Genomic DNA, 26,994 nt, shown 5'->3' with positions numbered 1-26,994 from the left:
GCCCATTTCAGTCTAGCCCAAAGTAAATTCAAAGCTGTTGTTGAACCTTTTCCCCCCAAACTGTCTGAAGCTCTGTAAATGCTTCTGGCATTGATCTAAAGGAGTTTGACCATACTGAATTTTTTTTTTTTTTTTCTTGGCAATTATTTTTTTTTTTTTATGCAAACATAAGCCTGCAGTAGACCTTTTACTGCCCCTATTACCTGGAAAACACAATGGTTCCACATCATCGAAAACTGTGATAACTATATATTACTGGATTTGAAATCTCATTGGCCACATGATGCATCACTCTTCTGTAGGCTGGTGTGTGAGTGGCTCAGGAGAGAGGAGAAAGAAGCGAGTGGGTCACACGATCTCTCATTGGCTGTTTTAGGCTCTAGGGCAAGCTTAGAAGCTCAGATCTGCTCAAATGAGCTGTCCATCAAACGGCTGCCATCTCAGCATCTCTGTCTTTTACCAGATTAAAACATGAAAAAACATCTGCGATTGCAGTTTTCTGCCATTTTGTCACCATTTAATCATGGACTATTGTGTTTTGAACTAAATGTGTTACTGAAATGGATCTTTTGTTGGAGTTTGGTGCACTACTGAAACCCCCAGAACCTTTATTGGGGAGTTGGCAAAACTTTGTACATGCTATTTTTTGTTTGTTTGTTTGTTTGTTTGTTTTTTTGTTGATTGTACCTGGTTCCTTTGGTTTTATCTTGAAATGGTTTGCATGAATAGAATCACGAGAATCTAAGCTGTCTAATGATGTATGGCATGACCATACACTTCGATTGAAAGTTTGGTGAACTGGCCGCTGACTTTTAACAGGTTTTAATGAAAGGATCCCATACTTTTTAAATAGCTCTTGTTTTTCCTTAATAGGATAAGTTATCCTTTTGAAGGATGTACATCTTGAAAGCTTTGTCAACCATTTACAAGTACTTGGTCTATTTACATTCTTCCATGATAATGCTATCATACATTTTGCCTGTAACAAACATAGATCTAAACAGATTGGCTCGTTCTTCCTCAAATGTTGTGCGTTGGATAACAACCTAATACCTTAGAACACAATTTGGGGATATCACTATCAGATTAGTTTAACTTTTCCCAGGTAATATATGTGAGCCATGTGCCAATTACAATCTAGAAGCTTAAGATGGGTATTTGCTGTTCCTGTTTGAGCTTTCTTGCAAGCATCTTGCCACTCAGCAAATAAAATATCTTCCTGTAAATCCTCTCCAAACTTTAAATTTAGCTTTGGAGGACCAGTCATAAAATCCAGACATTAGTTTTCTCCGGTACAGTCATTAAAATAGCTTTCCCTAATGGTGAATGTGGAGGTATAGCTAATGATTGTTTTTTGGTTTACTCCAATGAAGCTTCTGAGTTGTGAAAATTTGAAAAATGTTTCAGTGGATTGTCATGTTTAGTTACAAGCTCCTCAAATGACATTAAATAATCCTGTAATCTATATAGATCCTGATATTTCTGAACTCTGACCAAGTCCTAAACCCAGTGTCAGCTATACCGGGCGTGACATCTTCATTTCCCGAAACAGGACTAAAACATGCAAGAGGAAGCGGCTCACCCAAGTATTGCCTCACAATACCAAACATTAATCATATGACTAGTAATGGGATTCATATTTTTTTTTTTTTTGTTTCTTCAGGCTAGTTGTAGTACATACATAAAGGAAGCAATAGGTCTAAAGATTAGGACTCCATCCCTCTCCAGGTAGGAGGGTTGTCATTTAAAATAAAAACAAGATGGTTCTTAACCAAGCTACCCAATAATACCAGAGAGGGAATAGACTAGGTACAGGACGGATAAGTCCAATAGGGATTGTTTGTTATTCCACAGGAAATGTATAAAAACAAGGGGATGTTATGGAATAAGTAAAGTTCACCACATCTTTTATATTGGGTACTATATTTACAGTTAAATCTGTGAATTGATTTACAACTTTTCACTTGTAGGCTTGTGCAATCGGATACGCCTCTCTTTAGAATTTAGTGACATTATAGAGGGTTTTGAATTATTACATTAATAGCCTGAAAAAATACCAAATGTTTTAATTACTTTTAACAAAGCTGGGATAGACTTCTCCATATGTCTGAGAAAACAATGATGTCATCAACATAAAAAACGACCTATAGCTAGTCCAGAAATCTTGGGCGAGCGAGCTGCCTGTACCAAGATGGCCGCCATGTGCGGACGTTCGACTCCGCCTCAGGGTGGCAGTAATGCAACACATTGGATGCCAACTGCCGTAATACCTCGAAGAAGAAGGAAAAGAAGAAGTGGAGGCGGAGAAAAGAAGGAAGGAAGGAAATTTGAAAGAGAAACAAACGATTTCATAAACACTTTTAGAGCATCTGCAGAGAGACAGTCTGCGGTTTGTTTTCTAGGAGAAGACCTGAGGATCACTCTTGACCGGACTAACTCAGGTAACACAGAGACATTTAAACAGGGCAGTGTCGGGGTTTAGTAACGTCGGTCACTAGAAACTCAACTGAAAACTAGGATAGTGTCAGCTGCCTCTGTTCACGACCGTCACCAGCGTTAGTAACGTTAGCTTCGTCCTGTAGACACAAACTGACTGAATGTAACGTTTAGATAACTTTCTTTCCCGATAGTTAGCTGTCTATATTCAAGAGCTAACGTTAACGGGTTAAAGGCTGGCTTCATTTGGTAACTACCAACGTAACTGAAAACAGCGTAAACAGCTAGCTAGCTAACTAGTCCATAGTTTTGTAACTTTATAGATTTAACTACAACCAGCTAACTGGCGTCACCCAGGCTACAGCTTATCCAGCTGGAGGCTAACAGGCCGCACAGAATGTGTCCATAGCTCGTTTATTGACATAGCAGTTAAATATCCCTATAATGAATATATACCTACTTAAAACAACTAAAACACACTATTCTTTCATCCACAGTACATTTCTGTCAACGCAGTTGAATGACCAACATGGTAACTTGTCACTTGCCATAAAGTTTCAAGACAAGACGCCTCTCTAAAGTTTTGAGGAAAGCCTGAAGATAATGTTAACTAACGCTAACACCTACAGGATACTATACGTTTTTATGCCGGAGGACAAAACAGCACGTCTAGTGCTACAACTCATGATTGTTTCCATTGTTTAGTAATATACCAAATAGTTTTTAAATAATCAAAATAGTTTGGTCATTGTGGGTGAATAGATGGAGATGTGTTGGAGTGTTTTATTTGCTTGTTTGATTTTCATTTTTTCTTTTTTCTTTTGGTGCATTTAATTTGTTTTTCCTGTCTTTGTTTTCCACTTTTTCTATTCCAATTTTGGTTTGTTTGATTTAATTTCATTCATTTATTTACATAATTTTCTTAACTTTAATGTTATGATTTGTATGTGTTACTCTCTTGTGCAGTATCATGTCTTGTTTTGTCCATGAAATATTGATCAGAGGGTATTAATGATATATTAAGCTGTGATGATGTGTTCATGTGCTCATTTGTACAGAACAGTACTAAACTGTCCATTAAAGGAGTATTCTTCTGCAAATCATAAACATGTCTCACTCTTGTTTCCAGCCAGGATGAAGAGTTCCTCTTCGTTCCTCTCTCCTCCTCCCTCTCCTCCCCCTGCCCCCCTCCCCCTCTCCTTCTCTTCCTCCTCACTGACTTGCTGTCCTGAACTCAATCTGTCCGTCACGCTCAGCCCCAGCAAAATGAACATGGAGCCTTGCCCACTGAAGAGGAGGCAGCAAAGCAACTACTCAGGGCTGAAGCCCCGCTCAAGAGGACAAACAGGAAGAAGGGGGAACACAGAGGTGATTACATCATTCTAAGTATTGGGTCACATTCGCTGTGAAATGGTGGGCAACAGGAGTTGAGGTACATTCTCTCTCATTTGGTGGATGTGCCAGAGGTAGTGGTGGGTAGAGTACTCAATATCTATACTGAGGAATAGTTAGAGCTGGGCGATATAACGATTAAGATAGATCGATATTTTATCAAGCGAGGTATAGGTTCAGACAATACAGTTTTCTGTAAAGCCATGCTAATATGTGTCTCTCCTCTCACTCAGAAGTTATCCGACAGCAGTGAGGGAGAGGGAGGTGTCCATTCAAGACTGATTACTCTAGTTTAATTAGTCTGTTAATTAGTCTACAGTGCGACGTTGCTTCTGCACCTGCTATGCAAAATCAGTCTGTGAGATGAGTGAGTTTGCTGCGGTAGCACTTTAATGCTGTCAGGTTAAGATTTGTGTGCTTGTCTTTGTGTGAGGTTCGTTATCATTAAGCAATTTTGTCACAAGACAGCCTGCACTGTGGAAAAGTTGATTTTTCAAGTCTGGCTGAGTTGATGATGTCAGAAATTGTTTGAAACTGTGAAATAATGTGTGTTGAGTTAAGGAACTAAGCTAAGAGACATGCCATAAAATGGTGAGTGGTGCTGGCTCAGGCCTGTGTGAGCTGACAAATCAGAGCAGACTTGGCTACTCGGGCACTCACACATGGCCCAGTTGCTCCGTATTGTGCTGAAGCACGATTGTCCCTCCTCCCCAGTCCCCCACTGTCCAGCACTCACATTGCTCTGGCCGCAACCGGGCCTGAACATGGTTATCTCTGGTACATACGTCATCACATCATAGAGCGGTTGCGGCACAATGGAGAACGACAGAGAGCACACGACTAACTTTTTTGTGGCTTATTTTGTGTTGTTGTGGTCATAGACGGCCCTCTCACATTCCTGGATTTCTTGATTATGCAAAGCGGTGTAATACACATGATTATAGTTCATGTCCACATTGCGCACCTGTGCTTGTGCTCGTGCATGAGCAACCGTACCATGCCGAAGCACACCTCTTCCAACTGTGCCAGGGCTAAGGAAGTGTACATGTATTGTGTAGCATACCACTTCACTCTAATAGCTCGATTTGTAAGACAAGTATACTTTTCACAAGCTCAAACTTCTTCTTTTTCATAACTTCATAACAATTAACATCACTAATAACATCTAATTTATTTTTCCAGTAACATAGACTGGAGATCCGGATCTCTCCTCTCTCTATGAGCATGTACAGTCACAGTGTTTTCAGGAGCTGTTAATAGTACTGAAGGTGGGTTGAGGTTCTCTGCCAGAGATTCACCCTCATTGAAATAAAACTAAACTATGCTTAATAGGCACATTTTCCCACCCTGTAATATTATTATTTAAATGAATTCAGGCAGGTCACTGGAAATTTATGTTTGTTTTTTTGCTATGTTGAACATTGACCAGTGATCTAACTGAAAACGACGTGGAAAGTGGAAAGTTTGTTTGCTGTTTTCATGTCTGCCAGTCATGCAGAAGCCTGCAGCTCTATTTGCCAATGCTGACCACAGCCTGTAAGTTTGTAACAAGAATATGTAGTGTGTATGCCTTGAGTGATTTGTATTTACTTAAAAAAAAAAAAGTGCTAATTTCGATGTTCGTTTGCTGTTAGCATAATGGCGCTAGTGTAGGCACATTACCCCTCTTGCATGTTAGCTCCTTAGCATGTCAGCTTCTTAGCTAGTTAGCTCTAGCATGGCCTTTTCATTTGACAGAATACATTAGCTATCTGCTAGCTGCATCTGGAAGCAGTGAGGGCAGAATTTACTGTGTAAACACAATAGAAACAAACCATGTTACCTTTTTAACTGGTGTCTGAGGAACTTGAATTTGATGTGGAAGAAAACCTCTTGCCCCTTGCTTTTCCTCTCCAAAGTAGTAGAGTATTTTAGGAAACAGTCTGCCACCTTTTGGGGTGTCTTTGAGCAGGCTAGAGTCTCTGCTGGCTGCCTGGTCTTTCCATTTTTTCTTAGCTTTTTCGACCGCCATACCTCCTCGCTTCATTGACTGCCACTGTTTTCTTCTGCCAGATGTATTGTCTTTGTTTCTTTTAGTATGCAAACAAAACAATGACATAACAAAACCAGGGCTATAGCGAGAAAACCAAAAAGGAATGCACAAAATTGTTCTGCTGGAGTAATAACTTGGCTTTCTACTGTAGTTGACCAGAAATCAAGAACAGTACATGGAATGTACAAAAGAAAGACACAGGATGAGTGTCTGGAATCGTAGTGATTGGAATTGGAAACATTGGGCTCCTACTTTTCAGATTGTGTGTGCGTGTGTTTTGACATTGTTCTGTGTCGGTCTCCTGCAGGTGTGTTTTGAAGAGCCATTGGTACGACCACAGCCTGGCATCACACTGAAAAAAGACACTCTGCCTCAGCAACCAATCGGAACTAAGAGGAGGAGCAGAGGATGTCACCATGGTAACCAGAGTCTGACAGTTTACACTGATTATCTAAATACATCCGGACCTGTTAAAAATCTATTATTGCCGGGAGTTTTCAGTTTTCTGTTTCTTTCATGTCTGTGTTGTCTAATTTTGCAATAATGCCATTACTGTACAAAAGTGAGATGCTACATTTAAGCAGCAAAGCCAAAGGCTCCCTGTATTAATAACAAATATTAATTGCATACAATGTAAGTGTCTTTTCTCCTGATGTTATTTCAAAGTGTAAACATGTAAATAGTCTAAAATGCATGTTTGATGCTTTCATAACTCATTAATAGCAAGCATTTTTTCCTTCCTGTCCTCTGCTTGGTGGAGCCCCCAGACAGCGGGTAGAACTTCCTGCTGCAGCATCCAATCAAGATCCAGACTGTCTGGAGAGAGTGGAGCTAAACACTACACTGGCTATAAAGGCAGAGCTTCAGTCACTGCAGGTTTACACTGTTTTTCAAAAAATCATCACTGAGCTGATTATCAGCTGGCTTATAGCTGGTTACCTGGTAACCTGTATGTTGTCCTGCAGGGGTCGCAGTTTAACTCCCAGAGGGCCATTCAAGAGACTCTACAGAGGTCGGAAAGGACCAAAAACCTGATTAACACCAGAGCTACTGAAGGTAACTCACAGACACACAGGGTCCTCCCCACATGTCTCCCTGCTCCTTGCCATCATAATGGACATCTCTGTTCCCTTCTTGCTCCTCAGTGGAGCAGTGGAGTATGCCTGCACCAACTTGCACAAAACTATTTTTATCAGACCGATACACACCCATATGAGAAACTGGTTAGTAATTTGCTGCTGGACTGATCTGATGCTACATCCCCACAGTTTTATACTTGACTAACAGATTCAACATAATTTCACTACGAAGTTTAGATTTGATTGGTGTTCTGATTCACAATTTAGTTAAAAATAAATGGATCAATGGTAATTGTATCTGGTTAGTTAAGGAAGCCTAAAACAACTTTTATCATTATTCAGAAACATTTGTATTTTCATTGTCAGTCATTTTCCCCATTTTAATCTGTATGATGACTGAGAAGTTAGTGTCTTCCAGTGAAAACATTCAAATTACATATCAGTTTCTATTAGCCTAAAAATCCCCTTGTATCAGGTAGAAAGTATAATTTAATGTGAGATATATTTAGATTTACATTTCCACTTTATCAAATACATATACACATACACTATTAATGTATTTCTATAGTTTACAAGACATTCTCATGGTAACCTGGATTATTATATATTGAATTTAAAACAGAATATCAATAAATAAAAATAGGTAACTGTCACAATCATGAAGTAATGTGGGACTATCTGTTAATATCTCAGTATTATGTTCCAGTTTACTTGAAGGTGCACAAAAAGAGTAACTAATGATTAAGTAATCGGTAATTAATGAGTCTATTGCAGAGATGTGGATGTGATTGTCTGTCTGATCTGGAGTTAATTTAAAAATGTTATCTATTTAATGAAGTGGGTATAAAGTTCAATATTTGCCACCACAATGTTGTGGAGTGGAAGTATAAAGTAGCAGAAAGTGGAAATATTCTATAATAGTACCTAAGTACAGTACTTAAGTAAATATACTTAGTTACATTCCATCACTGATTATCATTGGGTTTGAATCAGGAAGGCAGTATTTTTTTTTATTGAAGAAGACATTAATTAATAAATAAGCTTTTATAGTTTGATTATTTATTTTACTACATATCAAGTATAATTCAATTCATTGTCATACTTGGGTGGCTTGACTTGGGGATTTTACTTCCTTTAACTTTGCCTGACTTGACATAACCTGTGACTTGACTCGCCCGAGGAAAAAATAACTTCGGACCTGAGACTCGGACCGATTGACTTCAGTCACATGTCTGGTCCATTGTTAACTACTCCTGTATTATGTTTCAGTTTACTTGAAGGTTCACAAAAAGAGTAATTCCCAGTCTGTTCTTTAGTAACTCATCATTATCTAATATATAGTCCTTCAGTGATGTTGACAGGTGTTCAATATAGTGAGTCCCCGGGAACCACAGGTGGCCATTTGAGTGGGTCCCCAATAAAATGTGTGATTTTTGACAAAATAATGTGTTAAACTTGTGTTTGATGTTCTATGGTTATAATCATGGTTATATTCATGTATGTTGAAAATGTCTCTGAAAATTAAACAAATAAACCAATGAAATTCCCAATTAAAAGTTAATGAGCCTGTCAGTCGGAGACAGATTTTGTCAGAGTACATTACAAAAACAGGATACAAAAAAATTCAACTGACAACATGTGATGGTGGTTAGCTGATGAGAGATGCTGCATTTGAGGGGCACCAATTCCTAATCTGTTTCTCCCTCTGTCTGTGTCTGCAGAAGTCAATGTGTCTCGCTATCAGCTTCTCTTTAACTCACTGGTCAGTGTAGACGTGCAGGCGGATCAACTGATCAGCCAGGTGCTGCAGGACAGGCTTCTGCTGTCTCCAACCCCCCGCTGCCAGTATAACAAAGCAGCAGATGGCCCCTCCCTCTTCCTTTTCATGGGCTCTGATCTGCTCAGACAGAAGCCCCTCCCACCAGAGGAGGAGCCAGTAAACATACAGCCCCGCCCATTAACACGCCACGGCCACTCAACCTTTGATCTCTACAGACGACAGAGACGCAGTGAGGCCACGCCATGAAAGCCACACAGGATGATTCGGATTGGCTGGCAGCACTGAGGCTATGGGTCAGATTGTGTGATGTCATTTAATAAAGTTATCTTATCAGTTTTAGACTATAAATGTAAACAGATATTTGTTTTTCTTCATGTAAAGGGCAGCATTTTTCCAATAAATGTTTTTCTATGCTATGGGTTGCTCTGGATGTCTTTGTTTCTGACCCAAAGGGAGTCCACAGGGTGGATGTGGACCTGTTTGCTCTCCCTACCCCACTGTGACAGCACCAATGCTAAACTGACATGCTTAATATGAATGCAGACTACAGCTGTCAGCAAAGCCCAAAAAGATAAAGCGGCACTTCAATACTATGCATGCTGCCAGTTTGAATGCCTACCTTCAGAGTTATTTGGTAGAACGCACGCCTCATGAATAGAAGTTGAGTTAGCAGCTGTAGCTGTATTCCACCTGGTTGCCTAATCCTGCATTGTTTCTCTCATTCTCTCCCTGTTCCCTGTTTAAGGCAGCACTCCCTCAATGTTAATTTTAGTGCTACAGTGAATAAACTCATTTCAACAGCTTCTGTAAATATCCTTCTTAAAGCTACCAACCGTTCCAGTTGCGGAATGATCTTACTGTCTTTGTGATCATATCACCATCACATTTGCTGATATATGATGTCACTGAAGATGTATATTCCTCAAGACCAGGGGTGGGCAATTAATTTTCCCAAGGGGCCACATGAGAAACAGGGCTGTTGTGGAGGGCCCGACCAATAGGCTAAACTCAATTCTGCTCAATATTAATTTGATCTCTTTATAAAAAGCAGTAAATTGTAAGGTCTTTGATAAGATGCGACTGGTAATAGTAAATGTTATGATTAGAACATGAAAAAGTGAAGCAGACATAGCACAAAATGCAATTATGTCACTATTTAATCAACATCAACAAAAGCAGTTGTTAATAAAATGTGCATGTTTTTGCCATTTTTCAAAGAACGCCTGGAAAGCGGCATATTCTCAAACGCCTTTTTCTCTGGGCATATTAGCGCAGCTAATCCACCAAACACTCTTTAATAAACTCTCTTTCAGAAAATGGCTTACTGTTTTGGGCGATTTTGTGGGATATCACAAAGCTGGTCTTGACTGCTGCCAGACCAAACAGAATCTTGTTTGGTCTCGCTAAAAAAACTATAAGAAAGCTCTCCATAATGCCAGAGCAGCTTAATATTCAGCATTGATAGAGGTAAAATGAGAAGACCTTACATTCTCCGACAATAAAAATGCACAGCCTTCACACAGAATTGTATCTGTTCTATCACGTTGTGATTAATTGAATGATCCTGAGTTAATATCATTGTGTTTTATGATCAAGCCCAAGGGTTGATCGCTGTGTGTGGCTGAGGATAAAAAAAGGAAGAATTACCTCACACTGAAATGGACTAAAAGAAAACTGAAACTGTTCTAGGCTGCTGCTGTGTGTTTTATTTATTATCAAGTGAGGCTACTTTTTATTTTGTACATTTTCACAAACACAGGGAGGACTTAAGTAGGTCTGCATATATAGTTCTTCTGTATTGCTCCTCTATTTCTATTTATTGTAGGCCAGTTCTTTTGTTTCATAAATGCCCCAGACATGGCATCACTCAAATGGAAATGCAAAGTTCAACTACCTTATACTGTAAGCATAAGTAGCCCACTGCAGAGTTGCCACATCATGTGAAAATATAAATGAATGCTCATTTAGGCCTAATTTAGACTTTCTAGGCTGCGTTATCTTCATTATAAGACACAAATATGTTTTGCGGCTCCAGACAGATTTTTTGGGCGAGAGACGGGGGCAAAAATGGCTCTTGTGATAGTAAAGGTTGCTGACCCCTGCTCTAGAGTCAACCCTTCTTGGTTAACCCTGACCTGGTTGACCGAGAACCTACATTTCCCACAATGCAACTCGAAAGGGCCTTCATTATTTCTGTTTTCACATGCTGAGTAATACTAATCATGACCAGTAAACTCACCTTGATGAGTAAAATCAGTCAAGTACCACTTTAATCAGTGCCACTTTATTCACTGACTACAAGACATTGGCCAGTATTGCAACTCAACCTTACATTAGATTTGAGTATATACTATTCTGACAGGTCTTACTACCAAAAATAGCAAACTCATTCTGAAAAAAATGAATGTGTCCAATGATCCATCGATAATTGTCTAGTGATTCCTCCAACAGGTCCGTCTTTCACATCCTAGAGGTGAACTCCAATCTCCTGACCAGGGACCTGCTCACCTCAGATACAGAACGACAACCTACACACACACACACACACACACACACACACACACACACACACACACTGAGAGAAAGATTGATAGGTGACAATATGTGTGTTTGTGTGTTTATGTGTGTGCGTTACCTGACAGGGCCATAGCCAGTCGCAGCTCGTCTTTGAGAAGGTCCAGAAGCTCAGTAACCCCCTGTTCCCCCTGGACACATACCACATTTGTTTAGTTGTGTGTCACATTAGAGTCTTAGTGCTAGAGAGTGTAGTTTTTTGTGTGTGTTTTGTCCATTTTTAATAATAACCATCTTATTTTGAGCTAATGATGTGTTACTACATGCTAAGGACTTGGACAGCCAAAAAACAACTTAAAAGAACAGTTTTGAATTCAGTGGAACTGAATTTCAAAAAAGCATATCAGATGCGTTTAGTGTGATTCCTCTACAGGAAAAATTTACACACACAGCCTCCTCCTCATTAAGGCTAATGAACCTGTGGATGAGTGAAGTGCGTCACCTGACAGGCGAGGCCCCACAGCACTGGTCGGCCAATGAAGACAGCCTTTGCTCCCAGAGCTAAGGCCTTCAGGATGTCGGTCCCTCGCCTTATTCCTCCATCCATGTAGACATCACAGCGACCCTGTACTGCCTTTACTATCTCTTCCAACACATCCAGCTACATACACAAACACAAAATCTTACACTTTATATTTACATTGTCACATAAAAAACATTTAAAATGTGTCTGATGATAATCTATGTTTATCTTATCATCCACAAATCCCAAATCCCATCCTGAAATGAGTGAAGTGGCAGCAGAAAGCTACTTGAGTTCTTAGGAGTACAGGAATGTTTGTTGTTACTGGCAATCGAGGCATTCAAATGATTTTGTGACCTCTTATGGCCTCATGACTAGACCTCACAGCACAAACCCTTACCAGTATGACATATTAACAGGAAACTATCGATAGGGACTAGAGCTAAGTAAAACTGATTAAATTGTGCATTTGGTGACCAGCGATGACCAGCAATTTTCTGCTATTCAACTCAGACAAAAACAGTTACTGTGTTGGCCCCTAAACAATTAGAGACACATGATCTAATTAAGGCTGCATTGAGCGGGCCCTCATACCTTTGTGCACGTTGGGGTGTACAGCAGTTGTGACTTTCGATGGAAAGTTTCCAACTCGAATATTTCTGTATTTTGCAACCCTGACAAGAGCATAGTGATGGGCGCAAATTCTCTCAGTTCTTTGTAAGCATTTTCCAATTATAGCTACAAGTTTCAATAGAAAGCCTATGGTAAGTAAATCTTCATTTATGTGGGGTGTCTCTCTTTATAAGATGTTTTATTTGGGTTAAAACTTGGGGCTGATTGAAAATCTTTTTCCTTTCCCCTCTTTCTTTATAGCATTCCTTTTTTGGTGATTGGGTTTCTGTTTCTGTCTCTTAACCATCTTTGCTCTGTGTTGAATCTGAATTTGACTCTACAAAGTGACTCCAAAAATTGCTTTAGTCCTTTAAATTTTAATTACGCCACTCTCTTTGTCTCGCTCCTTTTCCAGGTTCCCAATAAGCGTGGTTGGCCCTACTGATATGGTCCTGCTTGACTCCTGCTATCATCACCATCATCATCATCATTGTTATTAGGGGCCCACGCATGAGGGCCCTGGGGCTCTGAGCGACGCAGCCCCTACAAGCGTTTCAGGAGACTGCTTAAATATGCTTATGATCTTTGAAAGTGGGCGTGGCTAATGGCAAAAATGAATGAAAAATGAAACTTCATATTCTAATCTTCAAAAATCACATGAACATACAAAAGAGCTGACATTTTTTCAGCACATCTAGTGAGTTGTGAAAAAACCTTGTTGAATGGTCAATTCAGAAGTGTGTCACTCTATTGATTTTATTTTGCTGTCATTTGCAATATACGGTGGTGCTTGAAAGTTTGTGAACCCTTTAGAATTTTCTATATTTCTGCATAAATATGACCTAAAACAACATCAGATTTTCAAGCAAGAACTAAAAGTAGATAAAGAGAACCCAATTAAACAAATGAGACAAAAATATTATACTTGGTCATTTATTTATTGAGGAAAATGATCCAATATTACATATCTGTGAGTGGCAAAAGTATGTGAACCTTTGCTTTCAGTATCTGGTATGACCCCCTTGTACTGCAACTAAACCTATCTGGTAACTGATGATTAGTCCTGCACATCATCTTGGAGGAATTTAAGCCCATTCCTCTGTACAGAAAAGCTTCAACTCTGGGATGTTGGTGGGTTTCCTCACATGAACTGCTCGCTTCAGGTCCTTCCACAACATTTTGATTGGATTAAGGTCAGGACTTTGACTTGGCCATTCCAGAACATTAACTTTATTCTTCTTTAACCATTCTTTGGTTGAACGACTTGTGTGCTCAGGGTGGTTGTCTTGCTGCATGACCCACATTCTCTTGAGATTCACAGACAGATGTCCTGACATTTTCCTTTACAATTTGCTGGTGTAATTCAGAATTCATTGTTCCATCAATGATGGCAAGCCGTCCTGGCCCAGATGCAGCAAAACAGGCCCAAACCATGATCACCACCGTGTTTCACAGATGAGATAAGGTTCTTATACTGAGAATGAAGCGTTTTCCTTTCTCCAAACATAACGCTTCTCATTTAAACCAAAAAGTTCTATTTTGGTCTCATCCGTCCACAAAACTTTTTTCCAGTAGCCTTCTGGCTTGTCCACATGATCTTTAGCAAACTGCAGACGGGCAGCAATGTTCTTTTTTGAGAACAGTGGCTTTCTCCGTGCAATCCTGTTATGCACACCATTGTTGTTCAACGTTCTCCTGACTGTGGACCAATGAACATTAATATTAGCCAATGTGAGAGAGACCTTTAGTTACTTAGAAGTTACCCTGGAGTCCCAGGTTACCCTAGTTTGTGACCTCGCCGACGATTATACGTCATGTTCTTGGAGTGATCTTTGTTAGTCGACCACTCCTGGGGAGGGTAACAATGGTCTTGAATTTCCTCCATTTGTACACAATCTATCTGACTGTGGATTGGTGGAGTCCAAACTCTTTAGAGATGGTTTTGTAACCTTTTCCAGCCTATTGAGCATCGACAACTCTTTTTCTGAGGTCCTCAGAAATCTGCTTTGTTCATGCCATGATACACGTTCACAAACATGTGTTGTGAAGATCAGACTTTGATAGATCCCTGTTCCTTAAATAGAACAGGGCACCCACTGATTGTATGATTGATTGAAAACACCTGACTCTAATTTCACCTTCGAATTAACTGCCAATCCTAGAGGTTCACATACTTTTGTCACTCACAGATATGTAATATTGGATCATTTTCCTCAATAAATAAATGACCAAGTATAATATTTTTGTCTCATTTGTTTAATTGGGTTCTCTTTATATACCTTTAGAACTTGTGTGAAAATCTGATTATGTTTTAGGTCATATTTATGCAGAAATATAGAAAATTCTAAAGGGTTCACAAACGTTCAAACACCACTGTATGTACAACATTTTTATTTCCTCCAAATATAACCTACTTTCACCAAAGATGTTTGACAATATACTGGAAAACCAGGAGAATCAGAATGTTAACAGTAACAGTTGAATTCTTGTGGATTGAAGTTTTTAGACTCCTGGGTCTGTGTGAGGCATGAGTGGGCATGGGCTGAGAAGCCTGTCTTCACACCTTGGACTTGGGACTGAGTGCTATGGTGTAGTAACGAAGTGAGAAAGTATTGAGAGAAGCACCATCACATAATCATTTAGCTTTTTTTGGCAGGATCATTTGACAATAATAAAGGTATAGAATAGAACATTCTATAGTGTTCTACATAAACACCATATATTTTTCTTTAAAGACTGAGCCCAGAGTGTGGCTAAGTCTACTGTCTACAATATAGAATTGTTGCAGTAAAAACAATCTCCAGAATATTCAGATTATGTTACATGATTACAATAAAAAAGACATTGTTTCATTTCCTGGACTTAAGCTGTTCAGAGGAAGACTTTGCATCATATTAAAGATGGATGATCCCATCTGATACCTGATATTTCATAATAGAACAATACACACACACAAACACACACACACACACACACACCGTTGCAGGAACTCCATCCAGTTGTCGAGCTCCGTGGTTGGATACCATGATGCCATCAACACCATAGTTCACAGCCTGGACAGCATCCTCACCTGACCCCACACACACACACAAACATACAGTGTTGAACAAGAGCATCTTGAATGAGACAAAGTCAGGCACACAATATCACAGTGTGTTGCTAAAAGATTTCCTCACAGTTTAAAAACAAGTTGTTGATTAATTGGGATATTGTTTCTAATATGTTCAGCCAATTTAAGTGTTAATTACTTTATGCTGGTAGTTCTAAATGGGACCTATTACTTTGATGACCATTTTGCCCCCTTTCATTCCAGCTTACTTGGGCTCTAAACTGGGACATTGTGAGTAGAGAGTAAGGCCTCATATTCAAATATGTGTGAATAAGTGGCCCTTAAGCTTTTTTTAAAATATGACAACACTGGGCACTGACTGTAAAGAATAACAGCTCTGGTTTGGTCTGTAAAAACTAAATGTTATTCAATTTGAAAATTGAAGATTTTACTTTTGTGGAATCATATGAAACACCATTAACACAACTGTGTGTGTGTGTGTGTGTGTGTGTGTGTGTGAGCTCATGTGTACCATTCAGTACTCCTTTCACAATTACAGGTAGACATGTGTGTTTTTTCAACCAGGTGATGTCATCCCAACATAGAGTGGGGTCAATTGCTTTTGCAACATAAACAGCCAAACCACTGTCATTGCCATAACTTCCCTCAGAGAAAGCCAGGGAGGCTGTGGAGAAGTTAGACATGCTGGGGAGACACACACACACACACACACACACACACACACACACACACACACACACACACACACAGTCAAGAGTTGGGATGGGAGGTCACCATGCATTCTATAATCTCGATTGTGGAATTTGGGAAGTGATGCTCTTGCTCATGTGTTTTTGGTTCCTACCTTAGATGTTGGGGCAATTTGAAGTGGTTGCGCATGTCGTCCCGTCTCTTCCCCAGGTATGGTGTATCCACAGTAACAAAGATAGCCTTATAGCCCACCTCCTCTGCCCGGCGGACCAATGATAGTGTGAGCTCTCTGTCTTTATAGATGTAAAGCTGCAGCCACAGGACACCCCCAGCGCCCACTGAGGCAGTCATTGCTGACATCACCTCCTCTATAGTGGAGGTGGCCCAGGAGCTCAGCATCATCCCTGTTCCCACTGCCTGGCATGCTGGATTGACATACAATATTAGTGGTGTTAAGGGTGTTTTCCAGAGAAGTTTGAAAGAGGGCTCATGATGAATTATGAACAGATTTTACCTCCTCCAGTGAGTTATAAAACTCTGAAAACCTACTTTGCACCATATTTATGAAAGAAGACAACATTTTATTGATGTAAACATGTCAAATATTACAATAACCAATACACACTACTTCTTTGTTGCCTTTGGGCAAAGTCCATGTTCCCAGAAGTATTTTTTTGGCCCTCTCATTGCTTTATTGACAGGACAGCTTTTAGAGATGGCAGGAAATGAGATGAGAGAGAGAGGGAATGACATTTCATTTCATTTCATTTCATGTACTTTAATTGTCCCCGTAGGGAAATTTGTCGTGGACTCACTGATGGTCCGCAGTTTTAAAATAAGAAGAACAGCAACATTGAATGATCGCACCAGGCGACACACATCACACATACAAGACAGGTGCACAGCAGACAATAAAAGTCGATCAATCAGTTACCCGTACTGTTACAGTACACAGCAGCATAAAATATCAATCAAACAATCAGTCAATAATTCAATCGATCAGTCGATTAATCAATCAATCAGTCAATCAATCAATCAATCAGTCAATTAATAACCTGTACTGATACAGTACACAGTGAACAACACATATCCATTACCCATACCGTCACAGCACACAGCAACAATAAATGGCAGTTGCCCAAACCATTATGGTACACAGTGTTTTGTCAACTGTACACACTGAACTACATATGTGTATTCAGGATATTAACAGATGTTGGGATAAAAGAATGTTTGTAGCGGTTCAACCTGCTCCGGGGAACTCTAAATCTCCTCCCGGAAGGAAGCAGCTGGTACTCTGAATGGAGAATATGAGATTGATCAGACAGAATTTTGCGTGCGTGTCTCAAGGTGGATTGTTCGTAAATGGTTTGAAGAGAAACATGATCTTTGACACCCATAATTTTCATGGCATGTTGTATCAGACGATTAATTTGTGTCTTCAGTTGTACAGACAAGTTGCCGTACCAGGCTGTAATTCCGTACCTTATAGTACTCTCCAGTATGGCATGATAAAACAACAACATAAACTTCTACTCAACACCAAAAACTCTCAATCTGCGCAGAAAAAACAATCTCTGTTGCAGTTTGGAGCAGACTCTCCACATGGGCCCTCCAGCTGAGTGTGTCATCAATGTAGACTCCCAAGTACTTATAAGAAGAAACTTGAGCGATGGGTTCATTGTGGATGACCACTGGCCTCAAGTTGTCCACAGCTTTAATATTGAACACCATCTCTTCGGTTTTCTTTACATTTAGCATCAGATGATTAGAGTCACACCCCTGAACAAACTTACAGATCTCAGAATGGTAAGCTACTGGACTGCCATCTTTGTGCAACAACCCCAGAATGGCAGTGTCATCTGAAAATTTGATGATGTAGTTATCAGGATGGACTTTTATGCAATCGTTGGTGTATAGTGTAAAGAGCACAGGGGAGCTCACACATCCCTGGGGGGCACCAGTGCTGGAGGTTCTGGACATTATTAACTCTGACATACTGTACACGGTTAGTTAGAAAAGACATAAACCATTTCAGTATAAAGGGATTAACATTCAGGTTCTTCAATTTTTCAATCAGTAGATGTGGCTGCAGCGTGTTAAACGCTGAACTAAAATCGACAAACACTAAATGAACATAAGCTTTGGGGTCTTCCAGATGTTTAGTGACCAGATGAGTGATGCTGTGCCACGCCCCTGCTTATATGCAAACTGAAAAGGATCAAGCAGCGAATCAACCTCCTTCTTAAGTGATGACACCATGATTCTCTCAAAACATGCAGCAAATGGCCACATGTCAGACCCTGGGCTGCTGCAGCAAGGACAAGACCTCTGTGCATGCGTCGCACACTCTACCAGCTGAGCTAATGGGGTGCCCAAGGTTGTTCAATTTTGTGAGTTGTTGAGTTAGAAGTAAAATTTTTGAGAGCTGCTTCTTGTCTCTTCATAATTTGCTAACAGTGTTGAGGAAGCTACTTTGCAAGTGTAGCTTGTAAAACTACATGTAGTTCAGCCTGGCAGTAGTTTGAACAAACTACATTCTACCCCTGGAGAAATGTAGTTTGTCAAACTACTGCTAAAAAAAGTAGCTTTAGCAACTAATAATCATTTGACTCAGCGTTAAATAAATCAACATATGGTGTATACGAAACAAAATATAATAGCCTTCCAAAAATTCACATGCCAGCAGAAATATGCCTCTCAAGTCAAGTTTTATTTTTTAAAGAACAAAAGCTGACATTTTTGGTCAACATCACAGGAACTTCAGAGGCGCTAACACTTAGGCACTAGAACTAGACGCCAGGGCAGAATCGCTTGTTGACACGACACATGCGCAGTCTCTCAAAGTTTTTAGATGCATCTATATCCAACATGTATGCTCAAATATGGCCATGGTTGGGCTGGCGCGTTCGGGGGTGCATCGGGGGTAGGGAGAGGGTTGTCCATGACGTGCTTGTGCCATATGAGCACTGCCTTCCTTGGCAAAAAGACCCACCCACTCTGTGAAGCATTTGAGTGCTGCCAGGGCAAGCCAATCAGAGGCAGTGTTGGCTTAGCATGTCATGACATGTTTCATGCCTTTTTTCAAAGAAAAATAAAATAAAATTTACATTAAATAGGTCTTTTTTATAAAAAAAAAAAATTCATGTTATTGGCCAAAATTGTAGTGAAAATTGAGTAGTTAAACTTCAAAAAATGACCCAAAAAGTAGTTGAAATACTTGACGCAGCACAAAATATGAATGTAGTTTAACTACCAGCAAGTTACAGCAAATTGTAGTTAAGCTATGTAGTTCAACTATACGTAGTTTACGTCTCCCCAACACTGTTTGCTAAGAAGTTTAATAATGACAAATGCATGTTTAGTTAGTTCATAAGTCAAAGCATTTTTAGCTTATACACTGGCTGGCAAAACTGGAAACCAACCCAACCCTAAAATCAATAGTCAAACATGGGTAAACATTTGAATATTTGAGGGTGAGGATCTTTTAACACTGACACCTTCAACAATCCTTAAAGAATTATTTTTTCTTGAGAAGAAAGTGATTCTCAATGGAACCTAGTCTTACAAGGAACCCTTTCTTCAATAAACAGTTCTTCAAAAGCAAATGGTTCTGAGAAGAACCTCAGTCCTTTAGGGAAAAAACCCTTTGGAACTAGTTTATAAGAATATACTGTATACGCAAAACACATACATTACTGTAACAAATGGACAGAATGTTATATACACAAAGAAAGAAAGAACCTAATCTAGAACATTTGCAGAATTTACTAGAAGGTGCATATATTTAAGAACTCAACTCATAAAACATTTGATACACTTTATAAAGTTACCCCTTTAATGACACTCGACACAGGCCTATATCTGTGTAGGAATTGATACAGGAGAAGTGAGAGAAGATCAGAAACTTCAGTGAATCAAGGTACTGTAAGCTTAATTTTATATCAAATTTCAGAAAGCTCTAGCTAGGGACTTTGTGGTGGAAGTGGACTATTTAGATCCTAGCTTTTGTTTCTTGTTTTTTGTAGAAATAAACTACACAGCCTAAAGTGGCAGTGGAGGCTGTTACTATAGGACTAGTCAGGCTTATTCAACTTTTCAACTGTCAGCATTATTATGTGCAGATACTCCTACTGTTTGTTACTTTGTTGTTTGTAGCTAGCTTATGATTCCTCGGAATTACTAAGTGAACTTCGGCATGATGAACAGTTTTTTTTCCTCCCCCTCTGTCACCATTGCTGAAGATCACATGAATCCACTTGCTGAAGACAGGCCGATGTGCTTTACTTTGGGCCCACTCAGTCTCCTCCTAGATCCACGCTGTTCACATATATTTTACATAATTTCCTTGGATCAGATATTCTGTCGTTGAAATTTGTAAACTGTGATTTTGTTGTTCTATTCTGTACATGTACATGTCTGTCCATCCTAGCAGAGGGATCCCACCTCTGTGGCTCTTCCTGACGTTTCCTCCATCTCTTTTTTTATCCTCACTAGAATCGAGGGTCTAAGGACAGATGGTCTCACTCGCTGTACAGATTGTAAAGCCCAATGAGGCAATGTGATGTGATTTGGGCAATACAACTACAATTGATTTGATTTTGATTTGTTTTTTCCTACATTCATGAAGTTTGGTTCAGTAATGAATTTATTATAGGTCTCCTGAAGATGTGAGCAAATCTGCTGGATCAAAAATATACATACAGTAATTCTAATATTTGGTTAAATGTCTCTTGGCCACTTTCACCTCAACTAGGTGCTTTTGATAGCCATCCACAAGCTCCTGGTAGTCCGGGGTGAATTTTGAACCACTCCCTCTTGACAGAAGTCAACTTCAGCTAAACAATGGTGAAGTTCAACTAAATTTGTTGGCTTCCTGGCACAGACTTGTATCTTCAGCATGGTCAACATCTTCTTGATGGGGTTCAAGTGAGGACTTTGGGAAGGCCATTCTAAAACCTCCATTCTAGTCTGATTGATCCATTCATTTACCACTTCTGATGTGTGTTTGGATCATTGTCTCTTTTGAACACCCAACTGCACCCAAGACCCAATCTTCTGCTGATGATTTTAGGTTTTCCTGAAGATGTGGAGATAACCCTCCACCTTCATTATTCCATTTACTTGCACACCACAGGAGGGTTAGAACCTCATATAGGAAGTCTGGGTGGAAACTTTCACAGATGATTCTAGGTATAAGCTCTCATGTTGGGTTCTCAATAGAACCCTTTTAGGTGGAACCTTTCTAAAAAGTTCTACCAGAAGCCTTGACAAGCTGAAGAGTCCTGTATGGTCTAGTTAGCACTTTTATTTTTAAAGGGGAATTGCCATTTTTTACAACCTGGACCTTATTTCTAGCATAAAATACGATGATTTACTCACCCAGATAACTTTGATGTCATTTGGCGAAATTAGATCCAGTGGAGCGCCGCTATATCCATATAATGCGAGTGACGGGGCACCGAAGCGCAGCCTCTATGAGCATTATCTGCCGTGAAACTAGTTCATTTCACCAATATTTTGTTACGATACGCTAGTGCTATTCCCCTCTGAGTCCGCCTGTTGCCTGTTATCAACATCCGGGGTCTGTAGGTTGACCTACTACCTCTGACCTGGATGATGTCATCTCTGAGCTGCGCGCGCACCCGCGACAGCCAACTCAGAGGGGAACAGCACTAGCGTATCATGACAAAATATTGGTGAAATGAACTAGTTTTGTGGCAGATAATGCTCATAGAGGCTGCGCTTCAGTGCCCCGATCACTCGCATTATATGGATATACGCGGCGCTCCACTGGATCTAATTTCGTCCGAACGACTTCAAATGACACCAAAGTTATCTGGGTGAGTAAATGATCATATTTTATGCTAGAAATAAGGTCCAGGTTGTAAAAAACGGTAGTTCCCCTTTAAGACGTTATTCTATTCCTTCAAGTCCCATTCCATATTATGTTATATTCTCAAGCTCAGTGTGTAATGATTCTCTGAAAATGTAATTGAACCATGAAGAGAACATGTCCGGAGCTGTTCCAATTCAGGCTCATTTAGGGGATAAAAGCTTTATTAAGAATTTAATGGAAACGGGTAATAAATTGATTAATTTATCTCTCGGCTAAATGTTAATAAAAATGGTCTGTTTGAAGAGATTAAGATTCTGAACTGGTCCCATGACCTTGATTTTACCCAAAACAAACTGGATGCGAGTTATAGGATGGGCTCATCGAGGCCCCTCCTCATATTGTTCCTTTTTCAATCAGGGGACACTAGAAAAGACTACATGGATTAATAATAGTGACTTTTTATGATTTCTTCAGGTACGTCACCATATAAACAGCCTTATGTTACAGAGTCAAAGGGCATTTGAAAATATCTTATTGAAGGTTCTTATTAGTGCCTATAAAACAGATTAAGGGCTTTAAGTAATTTCCAGACCACACAGAGCTCTTCAAGAGCTGCTCAGAAATCTCATCACTCAGGCAGCTCCAGCTGCTGGAGGAGGTGTGGCTCCCAGGAAGCCGACCACTACCACTTGTTTTGGGCCTGTCCAAAAGTAAATGCCTTTTGGTGTAAGACCTATTCAGAATTAGTCACTATATTTGGGACAAAAATTAAATTCAAGTGGGATGAACTCCTCTTTGGTCTCTTATGTTCAACGTACTTACACTTATTTGGAATCCTAAGTATTGCTGCTAGAAAAGCAATTACAAGGAAATGGCTCCAGCCAAATGCCCCATCTATAGAGAACTGGTGCGATATTATTTATGAAATCTTCGTAATGGAAAGAATGGCCTTTTCAATGAGGCTCCAGGAACACAAATTTGAGTATATTTAGTATATTTCCCGAAAACGCCCTTTTTTGTTTAAAAAAAAAGGTGTTTATTCATCTCTTTATAGCTTGTCTATATTTTATCCATTTTCTCAAACTCAACACACCCCATGTTCCGTCTGTTTTGTGTTAAAAAACTGAAAAAATGGTTCACTCTATGAAAGGACATATCTAAAGATGAAGATGGAATTGTTGTGAAGATGTGAAACCAAATAAAGGAAAGAAAGTCAAAAAAAGAAAAAAGAAAATGTAATTAAACCTAATAATGTAAAAACTTGACTAACAATGAAATAAAATGCCCTTACTGATATTGCAATAACATTTGTATCGATACTGTCATAACTTTCAGGAGCCACTGATGTATCATTTTGATAGATAATGTAGTGATGTAAAATAGTATGCTACTTTCTCGGAAATGTAAAGTTTGCAATTATATAAATATTGTAATACTATTAGAGTCATGTTAGCCCACTGAAAGCACTAACCCTAACCAATTTAATGTTTTGAAATGTAAACATTAGTCTTCATAAAGAATTTGCAATGCACGGCAAGTGGTACATTGTTATCAGCTACAGAGGCATTAAAGTAAAATCCCTATCAGAAGGAAATGAACCTGCCATACCCATGCTGATTGGACATTGTGCAAGAATCATCCTTTAGACCAGAGTGAAACTTAGATTAGTCACCATCAGAAGAGAAGCTGCAGAATATGTTTAAACATAAAACATCAGTTATTATTACATTATTGGTGAAGTTATAACATTATTGGGTTTTATTACAATTTTGATTAAGTTAAGTGCGGATGTTCTTTCATTTTCATGACATTATTACATTATTGGGTGTAACAGATACCCCCAAGTTGAACATGTGATCAATTCTAAATCATTCTATATTCCCAAATTGCATTCTGTATCAGTTCACACACTGTGTGCTTGTGTATGTGTGTGTGTGTGTGTGTTTACCCCTTGCTGTAGCTGTCTCTCCTTCAGGATGAGCCATCCTTTGCATTGCTGTAGCTGCAACACAGAGAGGCATGCTGAGCTTCTGGCCCAGCACAGAGACGGACAAATCCACTGTGGACACATTCCTCAACACCCGTGGGACGAGATACCACCTGTACGCACGCACGCACGCACATACATACATACATACATACATACATACATACATACATACATACATACACACACACACACACACACACACAAATGGAAAAACATTACAAAGTTTCAGATTGATTTCTGTGACATGCTGTACATTGTAAGGTAACACAATCTTTGCAATGAAGCCTCTATTTGTTGTAATGGAATATTTGCGAGTCATGCTGTAACCCTTCTTGTTGTACCAGTCTTTTATTTATTTAATTTATTCATGTTGTCTATGAGGTTTGTACGGTGGCCCAGAGGTGTCAGGCCAAATACAAAAGCCACAACACAAATACAAAAGCCACAACGGAAGTGAACTGCAACGGAAGTGACCTAAAACAGGTCCGTGCATGAAGTATAATGAATCTGCATTATTTACGTTGTGTAATGAAACATCCCATTTTTGGGGGTATTTCCTATTTCATTGTCTTAAGACGTGTAATGCAGCTTGTTCCTTTATCCAACTTGTGCAATGAAAATTGAAAAAGGAAGTCCAGTGTCGGAAACATCCTTCAAAGTAAAAGTTGAGCGTTTTGAAGCGTGTTGGCCGGTGTTGTCAGTTTAAGGAGAGCGAAATGAAATAAATACAACCTAACAACAAATAGCCTAAATAATTTAGATAATTCATAACTGTTATACAGTGATATTTCTGCCACTTTCCCACAACGTCTTCAATTATGCTAGAAGTGAGTTAACTGGACCCTGCTCAGTCATATAAGTAAGGCTTAGGGGTGTTTTGATATTAATTTTGATGTATTAAACTGTAGTGTGGTCTGTGTTCACAAATGTATGTTACCAGCAGAAATAATCTAAATAATATAATTGTATTTGCACACCATTCAAGATGGCCGACTTCCTGTTGCGGCTAAAAATCTGAAAAAATGATTCCTGCCTAAATCCTTGAGACCCATGGCTCCTGTAAATTTCAAGACGATCCGAGAAAAAGTTTGCGGGGACAAAACAACGCTAGGTGGCGCTATGGAGTCCCCTGGCCACACCCACCCCCGATCATTCTGAATTATCAAATTTTTCACATGTGACGTACGTTCCAATTTTGGTGAGTTTTGGGGTATGTTAAAGCCGCCAAATATGCAATCTTGGGGATGGAATAAAAATAATAATAATCCTTACAGATACAGTAGGTCCTCGCACGAGATTCATGCTTGGGCCCTAATAATAATCATTCGAAAAACAATAGGGACCTCGCAGGTTTCCTGCTTGGGCCCTAATAGTAGGATGAGTGTGATAACTGCTTACAGCGATAAAAAACGAAGTAAAAAAGAGAATGGTGGGTGATTAATAACATTTAAAAAACAGAATACAAATCACTTAAGTGACAAAACCTCAGAGAAACCTGCACTTTTGTACATGTAAAGACTGAATGAAAAGAAATTAGAAGTCCTTTTTTGGAATACAGCTATTATTCTGAATTAAGTCTATTTTCAGTAACATTCATTCGGAGTATGACATGACACCGCCCTGACACGACATGAACATGAATGTATGAATGTCTATGACTGTTGGTGTCATTCAGTCAATTTGAATGACTTTGAATGAAAAGTTGACATTGTACGAGATGTCTTTCTTGTTTTTTGACAACCTGACATTAACCAAGACAACATAACCTGTGATAAACATGTCATAGAAGACATAATTATCAAAACTTAAAAAACAAATTTGCTTTGTGTTAACATGACTAATAAACTCACGTGGTTGGTTTTGACACTAGCTGTCATGAGACCATTGTTAAAAGCAATAATATTATTACACTGCCAAATGCTGTAACACAGTCATAAATAATTTTCTTGACCTCAACTAATTTGGACGTGTAATCAACTGTCACAATTAGCTGAATCAGCCCAGAGTGCCAGGAGCCAAACCTGGCAAGAAACCACCTTGGTACTGTTATTCGTTGTTGTCAAACTAGCCTCATGACAAGTTATGATGTCTTGGTTAATGTCAAGTTTTCCAAACAATGTCAACTTTTAGACACAATAGACCAAATGACACTTAATGACAACAGTCAAACTTTCATAATGACAGATGTCATGTAATGGTTATGATGTTGTTATGTCAGTCTTATACACACCCCTTCAATCAAAGTGTTGCCCTCTTTTCTTTGACTTACTCTTGTGTGGTCTCTTAGTGCCTCTTATGAGTCAGGCTGGCTACGACTGCTGATCAGTGCTCAATGTGTGTGTGTGTGTGTGTGTGTGTGTGTGTGTGTGTGTGTGTGTGTGTGTGTGTGTGTTGTACCTGTTAAAAGCAGCAACATTGTCAGCCAGTGTGTTTTGCTCATCAGCTCCTGAGCGGTAGTAGTCATACACAGCTTTAGGAAGAACTTTTCTGGCTTCCTCCTCAAAGTCTGACACACACACACGCTGCCTCGACATCGCTAGCCACTCATACAGCCAGACACTGAGGTGGCTCTCTGTCTGGTATCTAACACACAGTGCAGCAGTGATAAGCAGAGCTGCAGTAATCATTAACCTGCTGGAGGCTTCACCAGCCCTAAACCTCTTCGTCTTAAGCATGACTTAAACTCTGCTCAGTTTACACAAGATAAAAGACATCATGTGTTTATGAAGACCAGAACAAACCCAGAGGTTTGTGAACATTGTGGATATTGACTGACTGATTAAAATCTTTATTTTGAACATGTACATTTTTGTGTGCGTTTTTTTTTTTTTAAGATCGTAAACAAACAAACCAACAAAAGAAAAGTGCATAAGAAAACAGTCAGTTCTAATTACATGTTCATAAAGAACTGTGAACTTATCTAATCCCACCCCCTCTCCATGACATATGAGTCCTGACCATCTGGACCTTTATATCCTGTGTGTGTTTAGACTGTTACTAGGTTGTGAAATAGCACTGGCTGGTCTGTGAACTTTGA

At 39.4% G+C, this 26,994-nt stretch overlaps 2 protein-coding genes across 4 annotated transcripts; one reads left to right on the top strand and one right to left on the bottom strand.

Annotated features, from left to right (window-relative positions):
• The first annotated feature begins 2,192 nt into the window (after window positions 1–2,192).
• On the top strand, window positions 2,193–9,135 carry ppp1r35 (protein phosphatase 1, regulatory subunit 35). 2 transcript variants are annotated; one of them, XM_084372675.1, is made up of 6 exons: window positions 2,193–2,441; window positions 3,566–3,804; window positions 6,168–6,279; window positions 6,621–6,736; window positions 6,826–6,916; window positions 8,661–9,135. In XM_084372675.1, the coding sequence occupies exons 1-6, from the start codon at window positions 2,201–2,203 to the stop codon at window positions 8,963–8,965; spliced, it is 1,104 nt and encodes a 367-aa protein (XP_084228801.1). In that variant the 5' UTR covers window positions 2,193–2,200; the 3' UTR covers window positions 8,966–9,135. The 2 variants fall into 2 exon arrangements, with proteins under 2 accessions (XP_084228801.1, XP_084228802.1); XM_084372676.1 differs by having other exon boundaries at window positions 2,303–2,441; window positions 3,570–3,804.
• A 1,824-nt stretch (window positions 9,136–10,959) lies between these two features.
• On the bottom strand, window positions 10,960–26,526 carry hao1 (hydroxyacid oxidase (glycolate oxidase) 1). Of its 2 annotated transcripts, none has more exons than XM_084370566.1 (8): window positions 26,355–26,526; window positions 23,916–24,067; window positions 16,283–16,553; window positions 15,950–16,122; window positions 15,347–15,438; window positions 11,736–11,894; window positions 11,355–11,424; window positions 10,960–11,247 (listed from the first exon to the last, which is right to left on the bottom strand). In XM_084370566.1, the coding sequence occupies exons 1-8, from the start codon at window positions 26,489–26,491 to the stop codon at window positions 11,180–11,182; spliced, it is 1,122 nt and encodes a 373-aa protein (XP_084226692.1). In that variant the 5' UTR covers window positions 26,492–26,526; the 3' UTR covers window positions 10,960–11,179. The 2 variants fall into 2 exon arrangements, with proteins under 2 accessions (XP_084226692.1, XP_084226693.1); XM_084370567.1 differs by having other exon boundaries at window positions 23,916–23,969; window positions 26,355–26,425.
• Between the last annotated feature and the right edge of the window lie 468 nt (window positions 26,527–26,994).

This window comes from Pagrus pagrus (genome assembly GCF_965226575.1).
Source record: "Pagrus pagrus genome assembly, chromosome: 13".
In the NCBI taxonomy this organism is placed as follows: domain Eukaryota; kingdom Metazoa; phylum Chordata; class Actinopteri; order Spariformes; family Sparidae; genus Pagrus; species Pagrus pagrus.
This window is presented reverse-complemented; position numbering and strand designations above follow the sequence as displayed.